The sequence below is a fragment of the Hemiscyllium ocellatum genome, chromosome 29, assembly GCF_020745735.1.
Source record: "Hemiscyllium ocellatum isolate sHemOce1 chromosome 29, sHemOce1.pat.X.cur, whole genome shotgun sequence".
NCBI classification, from domain to species: Eukaryota; Metazoa; Chordata; class Chondrichthyes; order Orectolobiformes; family Hemiscylliidae; genus Hemiscyllium; species Hemiscyllium ocellatum.
In genome coordinates, this window is record NC_083429.1 from 21,256,514 (window position 1) to 21,275,654 (window position 19,141).

A 19,141-nucleotide genomic window follows, 5' to 3' on the forward strand; every position below is an offset into this window, starting at 1 on the left:
TACTGTTTCATATTATAAATGTCAAATAAAACACTAGATTGAATCACAGATGCAAGACATCTTGTTAGAATACACCTCAGTTTTCCCTCCATGGTGTGTATTCTGTGGGAGATACAGGCACTACTCAGAAGGATGCCCTGCAGCACTGATCCTAATATTTTTCAACTTTATATCCATTTTCTAAAATTATTTTCACCTTCACCTTGCCTGCAAAATCAGGTTTAAAAATCCTTACACCAATCATGTTGATCAGAGTGAAAGTCTTTTCTGTTGATCAGAGGGTCCCACTATAAACTGCACTACAGGATCTTCAATTCCAGCAGTCAATTGAGTTGGCACTGCCCATTCATTGTTTCTCTCTGCCAAAGGGGAAACTATTATACTTCTCCTGGAATAATATGTTGCAAATTGATTTAATTTGTAGCTCCCCTTGATTGGGTGTCAATCTTATATCCCTTTGACAATGCCAATTCTATGCCAATTAGCAGCAGGTGTTACAACCCTGTACCTTTCTCACTGCAAAGCCGAAGGTGGGGCTGGGGCTAATCTGACATGACCACATAGCCACCCCAGATGGTGATTGTTTTAGAAGATGGTGGCTGTGGTCAGACTAGCCCTGGCACAAACAGTGGTTGGGGTGTCATGACATGACTGAAGGCAAAGGTCATTGCTTCAGTCAAATTACAGCAGTTACAAGATAAAGAGGGAATTGGGGGGAGACAAAGACAGAGATAAAAGAAAGAGAGAGAGAGAGAGAGAGATAGTGTCAGAGATGGACAGAGACAAGAGTGGGAGACAGACGAGAGGGCAGGAGGCAGAGACGAGAAGGCAGGAGGCAGAGACGAGAAGGCAGGAGGCAGAGACAGAAGAGAGAGGGATAAGAGGAGAAAGAAGAGAGAGAGACAGAGAGAGAGACACAGAGATAGACAGTCAGAAACAGACAGAGACAAAGAGAGTGCATATGAGAGAGAGAGAGAGAGAGACACACAGACACAGAGAGAAAGAGGGAGAGAGAGAAAGCAAAGAAAGAAAGGGAGAGAGAAGACAGCAATTGCCCAATGCTAGCTCTGTCGAAATCCTTTCCTTCCTTTCTCTGGAAGACATCCTAGCCTCTCAAAATGCATTAACTGAGTAACAGTGGCACTACTGCAATTTCAGAATCCCCTCTCGCTGTGTATACAGGACCCAGCATACTGTCTGCAAATCACTGCACTGTGGGAACCCAGAGACCCTGCTCACAAAGGATCAAAAGCCTGTGATCTTGCCCTCAGCTCGCAGGACACTCCCCTTACCTGGTTTCCAGTTCATCTTTCTCACTCTGCAAGGTGCTCAGAGGATTCGCGAAGCCATCTTTTCACATCTCCTTCATGACAGATTGATCCCTGAAAGGTCAAAAGGATTTTTGCTTTTACATATCGAAAACTGATGCCTTACAACCAACCATTTAAAATATAAAGATCAAAGATGTTGCATTATATGAGTTATAGTCTAACAATATGCAGGAAGCTGTGTAGGACTGAGATGAGAAATTTCTTCACCCAGAGAGTGGTGAGCCTATGGAATTCAGCACCAAAGCAAAAGCAGTCAAAACCAAAACATTGGATGTTTTGAAGAAGGATTAAATACAATTCTTAGTGTTAAAGGGATCAACAAGTATCAAAGCAGGAACACAAGATTGAGTTGAAAGATCAGCCATGATTGTACTGAATGGTGGAACAAGCTCGAAGGGCCAAATGGCCTACTCTTGTTCCTATTTTCCATGTTCCTATAATGTTAGAGTTGATACTGAATTTACATTAATTACACCCAATCTGATGATGCCACACAATCTTTGAATGGAGACCCTCCATTTTCACTCATTGGCACTCACTTTTGGAGGGAACAGGTGCATTTTATACAGCTCACGAGAGTCCTTCACAATTATGCCTGAGTTGCCATCCAAAATGTACTTCTTGCTATAGACCATCTCATTAACTAAAACAAGTACCTCTTCTGTTTAGACTTACAGTGGTTTATCCTCTACCACTCATAAATCTGGTATATTCTAGATGTAGTATAGGCAAAGGATGTTTGGTGCCAGTGAACTACCTCAACCACTCCCAGTCCAGTAACCCATAATACCCGTGCTGACCTATACCATCAGATCACCATCATTTCATTTGATTTCTTGCAGCTAATTAATTGTCTCCAATTTCCTTGCAAGTTTTCTGTCCTTTTCTACAAGACTTTGATCAATTTCTCTTTAAAAGATGTAACAGGGCTGAATATTATGTGGTTTCTTTTGGCTGAGTCAGAGTTGTTTTGAGTTTTTTTTTAAGAAGATGAGCTACTGCAAGGCCTAGCGGATTTCTCGGACTGCCTTCCCAAATTCACCTCATTAATTACTTACCACTCCCCATGGCATCTCTCAGAACAGATTCCGCTCATCGTACCACACTCCAACCACAACAGCAACTCGCCACTTGGCAGATATCCTCACAAAGCATCGGTATCCCATCTTCAAACATCTGTTGGATAACTACTAGCACTCTGGAGCTGCCCTGATCAGATAAGGACAGACTCTGAATATGATGGAGAAGGGGAAGATTCTCCTGTAGGCTTCTGGGGGGTGGGGTGAAGCCAGAGAAAAGGCCTGGAAAAATGAGCAGAGGAGGCTGTCCCCCCAACCCTACCAATCTGGTCTGATGCAGGTCAGGGCCATCTCCAGGGTGCGGAGAACCAGCAAATAGTACAGAAAAAGTGTCAATGGCCTTCTCCACTCAGCCAAGCCAAAAGTACCACACTCTTTTTGCTGCCACCGCACTCGCATTCTCACTCTCTTCGTTATTGCGTCCACTTTCATTAGTCTGGGGATACGTTACAGTCAGTCTGTTGGCTGTGTAGCAGAAAGTGTGGGTGGGAGGATGGGCTAATGCGGCCTGGAGGCCATATAGGCACCAGCCAGAAAACTGGGCAGCAGCCACCAAGCCAATGCTTCATCAGAGCCTTCCATTCTCTCATCCTCTGAGGTCCAGGAGAGCACTTTCGGGCAGCTGGGTATTTCTCTGCAGATGTCGCTGGGAGGCTGGTGGAATCTGCAAGATACAAGAGAGCAAAGGCATCATGGCCAGTGGTTAGAAGTGGTTTGGACTCACGCAGAGTGACAGTAAGATTAATGGGAGAATGGCCCTGAGGTGCACAGTGCAATCTAACTCATTTGGCAGGACATGGAAGTTTCAACAATCTCACGGAAGGGGTCCCAATCCTCTCCTATGTGGACCAGGTTTCTCTCCTCATAGTGAAGACACAGATTTCAAGCACCACTGTCCCATGTGGGCTTTCCCTACCCAGGTATGGGCTGGCTTTTCCTGTAATGAGGGAAGGAGTCCAATGCGTGAGATGACAAGGGGGTGGCATGGCTGTTAGTGCTACTGCTTGTAGGGCTAGTGTGGTGAGATGTACCCAGAGACTAATGAAGCAGCACAGAGACCATGCATGGTTAGTGGAGTCCGAGGTTAGTGAGGGGACATGTCTCACCACACTATCCCCACAAGCAGTAGCACTGACAGACATGCCACCCCCGGTCAGCTCATGCATTGGCCTCCTTCCCATAAGAGTGGGACCACTTCTGTGGGATTGCTGAAACTTCCATGTGCTGACAAATGAATTAGATCGCACTGTGCACCTCAGGGCCATTCTCCCATTAATCTTACTATCACTCTGCGTGAGTCCAAACCACTTCTAACCACTGGCCATGATGCCTTTGCTCTCTTGTATCTTGCAGGTTCCACCAGCCTCCCAGCGACATCTGCAGAGAAACATCCAGCTCCCGAAACCTGGACCTCAGAGGATGAGAGAATGGAGGGCTCTGACGAGGCATTGGCTTGATGGCCGCTGCCCAGTTCTCTGGCTGGTGCCTGTATGGCCTCCAGGCCACATCAGCCCAACCTCCCACCCACACTTTCTGCTACACAGCCAACAGACGGACTGTGATGTATCCCCAAACTAATGAAAGCCAGATCAGACACCTGACTGTAGCTAATCCCCTGGCCTGGTTTCAGGGGCTGCTCTTGATTTATTGTGGGATGGGACTCCCTGACTGACCCCATGGACTTCTGTGATGATGACTCCCCGAAGTGACCTGGCTGCCTGCTTGCTGCGTTTGCAATGCGTTCGCCATCTAAGCTTTTGGTATGTGTTGTGCATGTGTGATAGGCACACCTCTGTACAGCGGTATGTGTCTCATAAACTACAGACTGCTTAGTGACAAAGTAAACTGCCAGTTTCTGTGACAGTGGTGGTCATGATGGCAACGGTGCAAAATGAGCAGACGTGAAGGAAGCAAGCAATTATTTCCGAGACACAGCTTAATCTGGTCTATGCCTGTCTCTATGTGCCCTGTGGCAGCCTTTCAATGCTAAGTGCTGGTGCAATGTTATTCCAGACTACACAGCCAGTGCACATGAGTGCCCAGATGGTTAAAGTGGGTTGGCAAACACCATGGATGAAGGATGCATGCGATCCATTGATGATACCCCAAGGTGCTGTTTGGTCGCAGGCAACAAGGAGACCCTTTGAAGCAAGCAGCAAATTAGCCACTTTGGTTTCCTTATCGAGTTTTCCCAGCTCCTAGCTTGTTTTGTGAATTTGGTAAACTGGGAAGCTGAATGTCAATGATGTGAGTTGCAATATTAACAAGGATTTAACAAGCGTTAATCCCATGCCACTGCCTAGTGAGAATCTCACCCTGCTGCCTGTGAAACGCATAAACAATGGAGCCAGATGACCTTAGTGTCAAGGTGGACCTCATCTGATGCTCCTACACTATGGTCATAGAATCATGGAGTCATACAGTACAGAAATAGACCCTCCATGCTGACCATAATTCGAAATGAAACTAGCCCCACCTGCCTGCGCTTGGCCCATATCCCTCCAAACATTTCTCATTCTTGTACTTAACCAAATGTTTTTTAAACACTAACTGTACCTGCATCCACCATCTTCTCTGGCAGTTCATTCCACACATGCACCACTCTGTGTAAAAAGGTTGAATCTCATGTGTCCTTTTTTAAATATTTCTCCTCTCACCTTAAATATATTCCCACAGTCTTGAAATCCCACACCGTAGGGAAAAGACATTTGCCATTCACCTTGTCTATACCCCTCATAAATTCCAATGATCCAGTGAAAAATGTTCCATCCACTCTCTCCCTATAACCCAAACCTTCCATTCTTGGTTATTTCTTGCTAAATCTTTCCCAAAATCTCTCCTGCCTATAGCACCACAACACATTACTCCAGTTCTATTACTCAAAGTTCTGAAGAATGAAGACAAGAGTGCTAAGTGCTTTTGTAACCATCCTGTCTACCTGAATGTGCTCAAGGATGCCTTCATAAGGACAGGGTACAATACTTAACTCATCAACTGCCAATTACGATGTGCCAAAGCGAAAAACCGTAATGACCTGCTCAGGAAACAGACACGGGCTGCAACCGGTAGGATACCATTAGTTGTCCAGTACTTCCCAGGAGCCAAGAAATGCACTATCGATGAGGATGAGCACCTCACCAAGACCTTCCCCACATCTCCACTTCTCACCTTGAAACAACGACCAAACCTCAAACACCCCATTGTTCACAGCAAACTGCCCAGCCTTCAGGGCAATATCGACCACAACACTGTACAACACTGTCACGGCAACTCCTGCAAGATGGGTCAGAGTATTGACACGTTTAACACCATTAACATTCATGACCACCAGGGTCACAGAAAGTAGCAGTTTGCTTTGTCACTAAGCAGTCTGTAACGTATGAGGCACATTTTTTTAGATTACTTACAGTGTGGAAACAGGCCCTTCGGCCCAACAAGTCCACACCGACCCGCCGAAGCGCAACCCACCCATACCCCTACATATACCCCTTACCTAACACTACGTGCAATTTAGCATGGCCAATTCACCTGACCCGCACATCTTTGGACTGTGGGAGGAAACCGGAGCACCCGGAGGAAACCCACGCAGACACGGGGAGAACGTGCAAACTCCACACAGTCAGTCGCCTGAGGCGGGAATTGAACCACTGTGCCACCATGTCTGCGTGGGTTTCCTCCGGGTGCTCCGGTTTCCTCCCACAGTCCAAAGATGTGCGGGTCAGGTGAATTGGCTATGCTAAATTGCCCGTAGTGTTAGGTAAGGGGTAAATGTAGGGGTATGGGTGGGTTGCGCTTCGGCGGGTCGGTGTGGACTTGTTGGGCCGAAGGGCCTGTTTCCACACTGTAAGTAATCTAATCAAATCTAAGACTGTTATTCAGTTTGCTCATCCTCCTGTGATATTCCAGTAGACTCCATGGGGAAGCCTGTGAGGATATGAAAACAACAACAAAGCTGGATGTTCTGTGCAATTAATCGATAAAATAAATGGAAATCTCATTAGGATATTCTATGCTTTATTACACATTGTTAATGGAAACCATTGAAAGTGAGTATTTTATTTCGAGTTTCTGCTTTAAATCATATTTAAAAATCTCAACACCAGGTCATAGTCCAGCAGGTTTATTTGAAAGTACTAGTTTTAAGAGCACTGCTCCTTCATCACACGTTAGTTAGTGGGGTAGGATTATAGGGCACAGAATTTACAGGAAAAGGACAAAGGATCATACAACTGATGCAATGTATTGTACAAACTTAGACCGCTGATAAGTCTTTCATCACTTCGAATGGGAATGCAGGTTTCAATTGATTCAATATGTAAATCCCAGCTGATATCTCAGCTCAGACAATGCATTAAAGGTGTGAGGTTAGAGTCTGTCTGTATCCCAACTTTGAGTCAAACTGGTTCCGTTTCCAAAGTAGGAACTTATAAAATATCCCATTGACTGCCTATAGATTTAAAAATCACACAGCACCAGGTTATAGTCCAATAGGTTTATTTGGAAGCACTAGCTTTAGGGCGGCACGGTGGCACAGTGGTTAGCACTGCTGCCTCACAGCGCCAGGGACCTGGGTTCAATTCCCGGCTAAGGTGACTGACTGTGTGGAGTTTGCACGTTCTCCCTGTGTCTGCGTGGGTTTCCTCCGGGTGCTCCGGTTTCCTCCCACAGTCCAAAGATGTGCGGGTCAGGTGAATTGGCCATGCTAAATTGCCCATAGTGTTAGGTAAGGGGTATATGTAGGGGTATGGGTGGGTTGTCGCTTCGGCGGGTCGGTGTGGACTTGTTGGGCCGAAGGGCCTGTTTCTACACTGTTAGTAATCTAATCTAATCTTTCGAGGCACTGCCTCTTCATCAGGTGGTTGTGGAACAGGACCAGAAGACAGAATTTATAGCGAAAGGGTTACAGTGTCATGGAGCTGTAATGATATATTAAACACATTTAGATGAAGTGTTTCATCTTGTAGAATGGGATATGCTAGTTTCAGTTCTTCAATATGTAAATCCTAGAACTCCTTTTACAATCTCAAGAGAGCTTAAGCTTTTCTAACAATAAGTGTCATCTTAGCTCAGACAATGCATTAAAGTTATGAGGTTAAAGTCTGTCTGTGTCCCAAAGTTGAGTTAGACTGGTTCTATTTCTAAACTGTCTTACAGAGTCTTACAAAGATTTATGCAGTTTTTGAGTAAAATAAAATATAATTCTGCACATACAAATTCTCTCGATAAACTTATGTGTGCGCGTGTAGGAGAGTGAGTGTGTGCATATGAAAGAGGGTGCGTGTAAGCTTGGTGACGTATGTGTGTGAATGTGATGGCATAAAGGCTGTGTGTGTGTGTGTGTGTGTGTGTGTGTGTGTGTGTGTGTGTGTGTGTGTGTGTGTGTGTGTGTGTGTGTGTGTGTGTGTGTGAGAGCCACTCTGCGTTGTTGCTTGTCCCAAAGTCTACCTTGGAGGATGGTCATCCGACTGTCCGAGGCTGAATATCCTGGACAGCTGAAGTGTTCTCCGACTGGGAGGGAACATTCCTGCTTGGCTGTGTTGCCAAGCGTATCCACACCCAATCGATAAGCGCTTCTTGGAAATTATTTGAATTGACCTTTATCCGCATTAAGTGATACAAACGAGCAAATTTATCTTTAATTAGCCAAACCTCACTCTAACTGTATCTCAAATGTGAACCATTAGGAGCTGTGATGCCAACAAGCACTGTATTTAAATGGGGCAAAGACAATAAATTTTAGATATTCCATGAGAGCCATATTCAAGTCAGATGCAGGAACAGTGGTGTTTGGTCAAATTGAAACAATTTTAAAACTGGTTAAAAAAAATCCAACTCATCAAAAATATCACATTGCATGAAAATAACACAAGATAAGTCTGTAATTTGGCAGCCAGCATTACCAGGAACAGAGGGGTAATCTCGGAGATTAGTTTTAGCCCGTTGTCAGTTTGCCAGTTCACTGACGTTTACATAGTGCCTTTCACATCAAACAGTCCTTTGAGTTTAGGAGTTGGGATGACATGCTGAGGATTTACAGGATATTGGTGAGACCTTTCCTAGAGTACGGTGTCCAGTTCTGGTCAGAAAGAGAGAAAGTGAGGACTGCAGATGCTGACAATCAGAGTCAAGCGTGTGTTGCTAGAAAAGCACAGCAGATCAGGCAGCATCTGAGGAGCAGAAGAATCAACATTTCAGACATAAGCCCTTCATCAGGCCCTTCAACAGTTTCCTCATTTCTCCTCCCTCCCCCCCCCCACCCCCCCCCCCCCCGTTATCCCAGTCCCAAGCCTCCAAGTCAGCACCACCCTCCTGACCTGTCCATCATTTTTCCCATCTGTCTGCTCCAACCAATCACCTTCTCCCTCACCTTCATCTACCCATCACTTTCTCAGTTACTTTTCCCCCCCAAGCCCACTCTCCTTTCATTTATCTCTCAGCAACGCCAACCCACAAGCCTCACATTCCAGATGAAGGGCTTATGCCCGAAACATCGATTCTCCTGCTCCTTGGATGCTGTCTGACCTGCTGTGCTTTTCCAGTACCACACTCTCAAGTCCAGTTCTGGTGACCCAGTTATAAGAAGGATATTGCCATGCTGGAGAGGCTTCAGAAGAGATTTACCAGGATGTTGCCAGGTGTGGAAGATTTGAGTTATAAAGGCTGGAGAGGCTGGGACGATATTGACTGGAGCACAGGAGATTGAGAGGTGACCTCTGAGAATTTTATAAAATCATGAGGGGTATAGATAAGGTTAATGGTACATGCCTTTTCCCTAGGGTGGGGGGATTTCAAAAATATCATAGAATCATAGAATCCCTAGAGTATGAAAACAAGCCCTTTGGCCCAACAAGTCCATACCAACCCTCCAAGGAATAACCAACCCAGACCCATTACCCTACATTTAACCCCTGACTAATGCACCCAACCTACACATCCTTGAACACTGTACAATTTAGCATGGCCAATTCACCGAACCTGCACATCTTTGCATTGTGGGAGGAAACCGGAGCAATCGGAGGAAACCCTGACACAGGAAAAACGTGCAAACTGCACACAGACAATTGCCTGAGGCTGGAATGGAACCCAGGTCCCTGGCGCTGTGAGGCAGCAGTGCTAACCACTGAGCCACCATGACACATATTTGAGGTGAGAGGAGAGAGATTTTTTTAAAAATAAGAGATTGAAGGACATATTTTTTACACAAGGATGATTCGCGTGTGGTATGAACTCCCAGAGAAAGTGGTTGATGTGGGTATTTGGAGACATTTGATTTAATACATTAATACGAAAGGTTTTAGAGGGATATGGACCAGGAGCAGGCAGGTGGGACTAGTTTAATTTGGGATTATTTTCAGCATGGACTGGTTAGGCCAAAGGGTCGGTTTCCGTGCTATATTACTGTGACTGGCAGCTTCACTAGTAAGGAAGTTGTTTTGAAGTGTGGCCACAGTTGTAATGTATAAAACACAACAGGCCATTTGTGCACACCAAGTTTCCACAAGAATCAACCTGACAATAACTGGCAAGATTTTCCTGTGATATTGATTGAGGGATAAATATAAAGAACATTAAGTACGAGTAGCAGGAGTAGGGTATTCAGCCCCTTGATCCTGCACTGCCCTTTAATATGAACATGGCTGATCTCATCTCAGCCTCAACTCCTTTCCTGCCCACTCTCTACAATCCTTTAACATGATACTAATTAAATATCTGTCCATCTCCTCTTCAAATTTACTCAATATTCCAGCATCCAATGCACTCTCAGGGTTGTGAATTGAGAGAAATAATTTCTCGTCTGTTTTGAATCTGCTATCTCTTACCCTGCAACTATGATCTAGCATTCTAAATTGCCCCACACTAGGAAACACCTTTTCTACATTGACTTTGTCCTTCCCCTTTAGCATCTTTTATCCCTCAAATGAGATATCTCCTCATTCTTCTGATCTCGAGTGGAATCAATCTAATGAACCTCCTCTGAACTGCTTCCAATACAACTACAGCCCTCTTCAACTGCACTCTCACTCATGCCTTTTACGGTTGCAGCAACGTTACTTTTATACTTTGTTCCTTTAGTAATAAATATCAAACATCTGTTTGCCTTTCTTATTACTTGCCATACGAACACACTAGCTTTCCATGATTCTTCCACGATCTGCAGAATATCCAGATCCTTCTTTACTGAAACAGTCTAAAGTTTCTCTCCCTTTAGATAATAATTCACCTTTCTATTCTGCCAGCCAAAATGGATAACCCCACACTTATCCATGTTAAACTTCATCTGCCAAATTTTGATTCATTTACTAAACCTACGATATTCAATTGTAAATTTCTTCTCTAGAATCATTGCGTAGAATCCCTATAGTGTGGAATCAGGTCCATCAGCCCAACAGGTCCACAACAACCCTCCGAAGAGTATCCCACCCAAACCCATTCCCCATTACTCTACATTTCCCCTGACTGATGCACCTAACCCACACATCCTGAAACACTACGGGCAATTTAGCATGGCCACTTCACCTAACCTGCACATCTTTGGATTGTGGGAGGAAACCAGAGCACCTGGAGGAAACCCACACATACACAGGGAGAATGTCTGTGTGGAGTTGCACAGTCGCCCAAGGCTAGAATCGAACCCGGGTCCCTGGTGCAGTGAGAAAGCAGTGCTAACCACTGAGCCACCGCTTCATTACAACTCACTTACCCATCTATTTTAGGGCTATTTGCAAATTTATCTATCATATTTTCTACCCCTGCATCCAAGTCATTAACATAAATAGTTATGGCTCATAGACTGAAACCTGTAGCACCCCTCTAGTTACATTTTGCCAACCAGGACAAGACCATTTATCCCAACTCTCTGCTTTCTGTTGGTTAGCCATGCTTCTATCCATGCTAAAATATCACAGCTAACCCCATGTGATCTTACCTCGTGTATTAATCTTTTGTTGGGACATTATCAAATACTTTGTAAAAATCTATCTATCTATCTATCTATACTACATCGACAGAATCCCCATCATCTATATTACTTGTTACATCTTCAAAAGAAGACTAGCAAATTCGTCAAACATGATCTTTGCTTCATTTTAACTTCCCAAATGTACTGCTATTACTTCCTCAATAATGGATTCTAACAATTTCCTAAAGACAGGTTAAACTAGCTAGCCTGGAGTTTCCTACTTTCTGCCTTTTCTCCCATCCACTGGAACTTTCCCCACAAGAAGCAAATTTTGGAATATTAAACCGTTGGATCCACTATCTCAGTTGCCATTTCCTTTAAGACCTTGAGATGTAGGCCATCGGGCTCGAGGGGCTCATTGGCCTTCAATCCCAACCGTTTGCTCAGTACATTTTTTTCCCAGTGATGGTGATTGTTCTAAATTCCTCCATTTCCATAACCTCTGCATTATCTGTTATGATTAGAATGGGATTAGTATCCTTCACTGTGAGGACTGAAACAAAATATTGATTTACAGACTCCACCATTCCCATGTCCCCCACTATTTATCGTAGGATCCCTACAGTGTGGAAACAGGTTATTTGGCCCAACAAGTCCACACTGATCCTCCGAAGACTACCTCAACCAGACCCATTCCCCTAACCTATTACCCCATTTCCCCTGACTAATGCAGCTAACCTACACATCCCCCAACACTATGGGCAATTTAGCAGGGCCAATCCACCTAACCTGCACATCTGTGTGTGCATATATACACAGAGGTAGAATCAGTCTGAACAGAAATAAGAAATAGCAAAGGAAAGAAGTGGGAGTCACCTATAGGACCCCAAACCTGCACAGGGGGTACTGTCACTAACTCTGAGCTAGGAGTTTTTTCAAGCTCCACAGGTGTGTAATAACATCTCTGAAATAGTTTGATTCAGAAAATATACATTAAATAAACTCTCCCTTGAGACTACCCTTGCCAATTTAATGAATACAGTCTGGGTACATATTAAAATCAATGATTACTGCTACACCTTTCCTACGAGCCACCAGTATTTACTGGTTTGTACTGTACCCCCTGTGCAGGTTTAGGGTCCAATAGCTTACTCACACTTCTTTTCCTTGCTTTTGTCTTATTTCTACTCAGACTGACTCAATGTCTTGATCTCCAGTGCTGATATTCTTTTCACTGCAGCACCAATCTCTTTGTTTACTGACAAACTATACTAAGGGCTTTTGCCCGAAACATCAATTTCGCTGCTCGTTGGATGCTGCCTGAACTGCTGTGCTCTTCCAGCACCACTAATCCAGAATCTGGTTTCCAGCATCTGCAGTCATTGTTTTTACCTACCTCCTTTCCCTACCTGCCAAAAATACTCATTACCTTGAGACATTCAATCTCTGAGCCTGATCTCCTAGGCAACCACACCCCAGTAATCGCCACCTAATCCTACTTATATACGTCATGGGATTGTTTGTGCCCATTTGAGGGGGCAGACGGGGCTTCAATTTACCGTCGCTTCTGACAGACACCACCTCCTGATGTGGGCTTGTCTTCAGCAGTGTTGACCTGATGGAGTAATACTCACTTTACCTCCTGTCGCATGGGAAACTGGGAGTGGGCGTCATGGAAATGAAGAATCCAAAAGACATTTAGTAAAACCAGTAAATACAAGGAATACATTTGATTTGATTTCTTCATTGTCATGGGCATTTTATCACAAAATATCGTGAGAAGCGTCATATAGTGTCACCACTCTGGCGCCATCTTAAAACACAGAAAAATAAAACCAAAATATAGAATATAAAGGCAGGAGAATAAACAAATAAAAGGAGAAGTGTTCAACGTTACAGCCCTTGTTAAGTGCTCGGCCACTGGCCTGGTGACCTTGCACGACTCCCCATTGCCACCATGAGAAGAAGAGTTGCCAACTCTGCGGCACCATCTTGCCCCCACCAACACACTCACCACGGTGGCACCATCTTACTTCCACCAACACACTCACCACGGTGGCACCATCTTGCCCCCACCAACACACTCACCACGGTGGCACCATCTTGCCCCCACCAACACACTCACCACGGTGGCACCATCTTACTTCCACCAACACACTCACCACGGTGGCACCATCTTACTTCCACCAACACACTCACCACGGTGGCACCATCTTACTTCCACCAACACACTCACCACGGTGGCACCATCTTGCCCCCACCAACACACTCACCACGGTGGCACCATCTTGCCCCCACCAACACACTCACCACGGTGGCACCATCTTGCCCCCACCAACACACTCACCACTGAGTCCTCACCGGACCTTGCCGATGCAGCAGCCGCCACCATTACTGCCCCCTGCTCTAACTTGATCCCATTGCCATCATAAGTCCATCCATTCCTCAGAGTTATAAATATCCGGGTTAATATTAACCTGTTAGATACCACCAAGGAGCATGCTTCTATTATAGTACCCTGCTTCAAGTGATCCGACAGAATGGTGTCTTGATGATATCGTGAGCATGTATCTTAAAGGTATATTGACATACTGGCAATGAGACATGACACGTTATCTCCAACACTGCAGCAGCAGCCTTGGTTTCAGCAGTCAAGGCCTTGATTGTGACTTGAACCTAGAACCTTATCATGCAGAAGTGAATGTGTTACAAACTGGGTCACAGCCAAGACGTGCAACAAATCAGCAAGACACCACACATCTTCCTTCAAAAGTAACACCACAAAATTACAGGAAAATGATCACCACTATAACCAAGCAAACCAATTAAACCTCCAATTAGCCCAGTAAGCAGGTTTGAACGGGGTAATTAGAATTTAACTTGGTGTCAGGAGCGGCACTGAAAGGGGAAAGAATGTAAGAGATTGCATCATCTTACTCACAATGAACAGTGACTCCACCACCTTTGTTGAAAATATTTTTCTCCTTGTCTGACACTGAATGCCAATTTACATCCATGCCTTGACCTATTCATGCCCTGACTAATCTACAAGGACACAACACATACAAATAACTATTAGGTAGAGTTATTGATCAGTGAATGATTAACAGAAGCCATAATGTGATCTTACAGTCAAGGAAAATATTAATAGATTGAAACTGCTACTTTTGAAAAATAGGTTACTGGCAAATGAAACATTGACCAGCTGCAGTTTTACACCCAGTCACTCGTACTTAGGAAGGGGAGAGTCAGGCCATCAGTTTTCGAATGGGGTGTGAGAGAGTGAGTGAGCAAGAGAGGGAGAGCACACTAGGGAGAGCAAGGGCAAGAGTGAGAGCATGCAAGATAGCACGAGAGACAGCTCGAAAGGGAGAGCAAGAGAGCGTGAGAAGTAGAGCGAGACAGTGTGAGGGGGAAAGTGAGAGCGTGAAAGCACGCAAGGGCTTCCAGTGCCAAGAACAGGAGGCTATGGCAGATGGATGCGTGGCTAAAGAATTGGTGCAAGAGTCAGGAATTCCAATTGTTAAATCATTGGTATCTTATCTGGGGTAGAGGTGACCTGTTCAAGAGAGACAGGTTGCACTTGAGCTTGAGGGGACCAATAGCTTAGCGGCAGGTTTGCTTATGTTGCAAGGGGAGGGTTTAAACAAGGTTGGCAGGGGAGTGGGATCCTCAACAGCAGGGAGGCAAGTGCAAGGCTGGAAGGAGATACAGTAACCAGAAATAGTAAGTTAAAGAGACAGGTCAGGCTGGAACATAACACGGAGCAAGGAATGTATGTTGGATTAAATTGCATTGAGGGAAGGCCAAAGTCCAAAGTTTGGGCATTCTCCCAGTGTCTGCACACATTTTCTCGAAGATTCCAGTTTCCTTCCACAGTCCATAGATGTGTAGGTTAGCTGAATTGGCCATGCTAAATTGCCCATAGTGATCAAGGATGTGTAGGTTAGGTGCATTAGTCAGGGGAAATGCAGAGTAATAGGATAAGGGTGTGGGTCTGGGTGAGATATTCTTCAGAGGGTTGGTGGGGACTTGTTGGGCCAAATAGCCTGTTTCCACACTATCGGGATTCTGTGATTCTAAGGCCGATGAAATCAAGGTGTGGAGAGGTACGTGGGACTGGAATGTTATAGCCAGTACAGAAACATGACTAAGGGAGGGACAGGACTGGCAACGTAATGTGCCAGGATTCAGGTGCTTCAGAGGATATGGAAGGAAGAGAGGGGGAGTTGCATTTTATTAAAGTGACTGTCAGTAACCAGAATTGGAATAACTGAGGGATCATCCAGTGAGGTTTTGTGGGTGGAGTTAAGAAATAAGATTCTGATAGTGACATTAATCGGGATTGTACTATAGTCCCCCAAATAGTCAACACGAATTAGAGGAACAAATATGCAGGGAGATTGGGGACTTGCAGGAGCAATAGGGTTGTCATAGTAGGAGATTTTAATATTCCTAACATAGACTGGGACCGCCAGAAGGTTAAGGGCTTAGACGGGGTGGAATTTGTTGAGTGCATTCAGGAAAGTTTCCTCAAGCAGTATAAAGAGGGTCCTACTCAGAAAGGGGCAAAGCTTGACCTACTCTTGGGAAAAAGGGCAGGACAGGTGATGAGCACTTTGGGAACAGTGACCAGAGTTCTAATAATTTTAAAATAGTTATGGAGAGGGACAAAACTGGTCCAAGGGTTCAAGTTCTGAATTGGACAGGAGCTTTCAGAGAATATTGCAGCAGCTTGTTTGTAGGTAAAGGGACGCCTTTAAAAGTGAGATAGCTAGAGTTTAAGGTCTTTATGTTCCTGTGAGGGTGAAGGGCAGCGTTGGCAGGAATAGGGAACCCTGGATGACAAAGACATATTGAGGTTTTTACAAGGAGAGAGACAGACAGATTTGGCTCAGGAACGGGCAGCTGGGATCAAGGGAATCCCTGCAGGTATACAGGGAATACAAGAGTTTACTGAAGAAGGAAATCAAGAGGGTGAAAAGGTGGCACAAGATAGCCTTGGCTGAGATGATTAGGGTGAATCCAAAGAGGATATCCAAGTATATTAAAGGAAGAATAACTAGAGAGAATTGACCCCCTCAATGACCAATGAAGACATGTCTAGAACAACAGGAGATGAGCAAGGTTCTCAATGAATATTTCTCCTGTGTTTACTGTGAAAAAAGACGAAGAATTGGGAACTTTGGGGAGTTAGTGGAGATATCTTGGGGAAAGTCCATATCACAGTAGAGAAAGTGTTGGATGTATTAGAATGTATGAAGGTGGATAAATATCCTAGTGGTGATCAGATCTATCCAAGAACACAGCAAGAGGCAAGAGAAGAAATTACGGCAGCCCTGAGTGATATTTTTACTTCATTGTTAGCCATGGGTGAGGTCTCAAAAGACTAGAGTATAGTGAATGTTGTGCCATTGTTCAAGAAGGGCTGCAAAGAAAAGCCTGGGAATGATAGACCAGAAAGCTGAACATCTGGGTGGGTAAGTTACTCAAGAAGATTCTGAGGGATACAATTGGAAAGACAGGGCTGGATTAAGAGCAGTCGTCATGGCTTTGTGAGTGGGAGATCATGCCTCACAAATTTGTTAGAGTTCTTTGATGAAGTTATCAGGAAGATTGATGAGAGCAGGGCAGTAGGTGTAGTCTATTTGGATTTCAGTATGGCCTTTGTTAAGGTTCCACACGTAGGCTGCTCTGTAAGGTGAGATCATACGGAATCCAGGGCAAGCTGGCAAATTGGATACAAAATTAGCTTGATGGTAGGAAGCAGAGGGTAATAGTGGAAGGATGCTTTTTCGACCGGAGGCCTGTGACTACTGGAGTGCCTCAGGGGTTGTCCCATTGCTGTTTGTTATTGATAACAATGATCTGGATGAGAATGTATAAGGCACGATTACCAAGTTTGCTGATGACACTAAAGTAGGCAGCATCGTAAACAGTGAAGAAGGCTATCAGAAATTACAGCAGGAGCTTGATCAGCTGGGGAAGTGGCTGAGAAATGGCAAATGGAGTTTAATAAAGGCAAGTGTGAGGTCTTGCATTTTGGAAAGTCAAATCAAGGTAAGAGTTTCATGGTCAATGGTGGAGCTTTAGGGAGTGTAGTGGAACAGAGGGATCTTGGAGTTCAAGTGCACGGTTCCCTGAAAGTGAAGTCACAGGTTGACAGGACAGTGAAGGAGGCTTTTGGTACACTGGCCTTCATCAGTTAGGGCATTGCGTATAGAAGTTGGGAAGTTATGATGTAGTTGTACAGGACGTAGGTGAGGCTGCACTTGGAGTAGTGTGTTCAGTTTTGGTGACCTTGCTATAGGAAGAATGTTATTAAACTGGAAAGAGTGCCGAAGAAATTTACAAGAATGTTGCCTGAACTCAATGGTCTGAGTTATAAGGAGTGGTTGGACCAGTTAGGACATTTTTCTTTAGAGCGTATGAGACTGAGGGGGACCTTTTAGAAGCATATAAGATCATGAGAGGCATGGATAGGGTGAATGCACTCAGTCCTTTTCTCAGGGGTGGGGAAATCGAAGATTAGAGGGCATCAGTTTACGGTGGGAGGGGAAAGAATAAAAAGGAATCTGAGGGGCAGCTTTGTTTTTTACACAGAGAGTGGTACGCATATGGAATATGCACGTGGTTGTGGTTGTGGAAGTGGAAGTGGATGTGGTTGAGGCAGGTACATTAACAACATTTAAAAGGCATTTGGACAAATACATGGATCGGAATGGTTTAGAAGGATATGGGCCAGTGCAGGGAAATGGGGTTAGCACGGACAGACATTGTGGTCAGCATGGACCAGCTCGGGCCAATGGGCCTGTCTCCGTGCAGTAGGATTTTCTGACTCTATGGCAAGCTGATTAAGGTATGGTCAGTTCTCTCAACCCTCTCCCTTTCTTTCCTGGGGTCTGGGAAGTTAGTGTTAAGAACGTGGGTTTGGTTGGGTCAGTTGGCTGGATAGTTGATCTGCAATGCAGCGATGCCACCAGTTGCAATCACCACGAAGGTCCAACTTTCTCAACCTTGTCCCTTGCCGAAGACGTGGTAAATCACCACCAGTTGTCCATCTGTAATGAGAGCCCAGTCTATAGATCGCTTGGATCATGGCAACCTCAGCTTCTTATTTGCAGCCGGAAGCTACTGCATTAATTAGACACTGGACCATTTTCTTACTTACCCCACACAACAGAAAAAAGCAAATTAAAATTGTGACATTTTATCAACAAGCTGATGTAAGTGTGTATATATAAAGTAATATGTCACATATTACTGTGATAGATTATAAGCAGTCTCCTTCATTTTTGGCCTACCTGAACAAACACATTGTCTTTCACCAGCCAGTAGTGAACAGATTTGTGTCAGAGGATCGTTCTCCCCAGATGCTTCTGTGAAACAGCAGCTTACATTTATATAATGCTTAACGTAGCAACACATCCCAAGAGGCTTCACTGAAACATACACAGAAAGCATCCAACACCAAAACACACAAAGAGACCAAATCAAAAAGCTTTGTGAAAGAATTAAGTTTTAAGGAACATCTTAAAGAGGAGAAGACGGAGGTTCAACAAGAGTAATTCTACAGGCTACCGTACTGCTAATTAAAAGCTATTGATGGAGTGGTAGAAATTAGTTGGAAGAACTCCTAGCCTCATTCCTGATGAAGGGCTCCGGCCCGAAATGTTGATTTTTCTGCTCCTCAGGTGCTGCCTGACCTACTGTGCTTTTCCAGTAATGCACTCTCAACTGGGAATTATCAAAGTCAATAATAGGACCATTGCAATTAGGAGTCTTGATAAAGTCCATGCAAACTGCCACATCCAATGCATGGTTCAAAATAT

The 19,141-nt window shown here is 44.6% G+C and overlaps 1 protein-coding gene across 3 annotated transcripts in view; it reads right to left on the bottom strand.

The window, feature by feature from the left end:
• st3gal4 (ST3 beta-galactoside alpha-2,3-sialyltransferase 4) overlaps positions 1–19,141 on the bottom strand; it is a 122,569-nt gene that overhangs the window by 41,745 nt on the left and 61,683 nt on the right. For 2 of the 3 annotated variants that reach the window (XM_060846656.1, XM_060846655.1), the window contains one exon: positions 1,293–1,382. In XM_060846656.1, coding sequence (XP_060702639.1) covers positions 1,293–1,308 — 16 coding nt within the window. In that variant the 5' untranslated portion in view covers positions 1,309–1,382. Of the gene's footprint in view, positions 1–1,292; positions 1,383–8,310; positions 8,578–19,141 lie in introns of all 3 variants that reach the window. The other variant, XM_060846657.1, reaches the window with a different exon arrangement.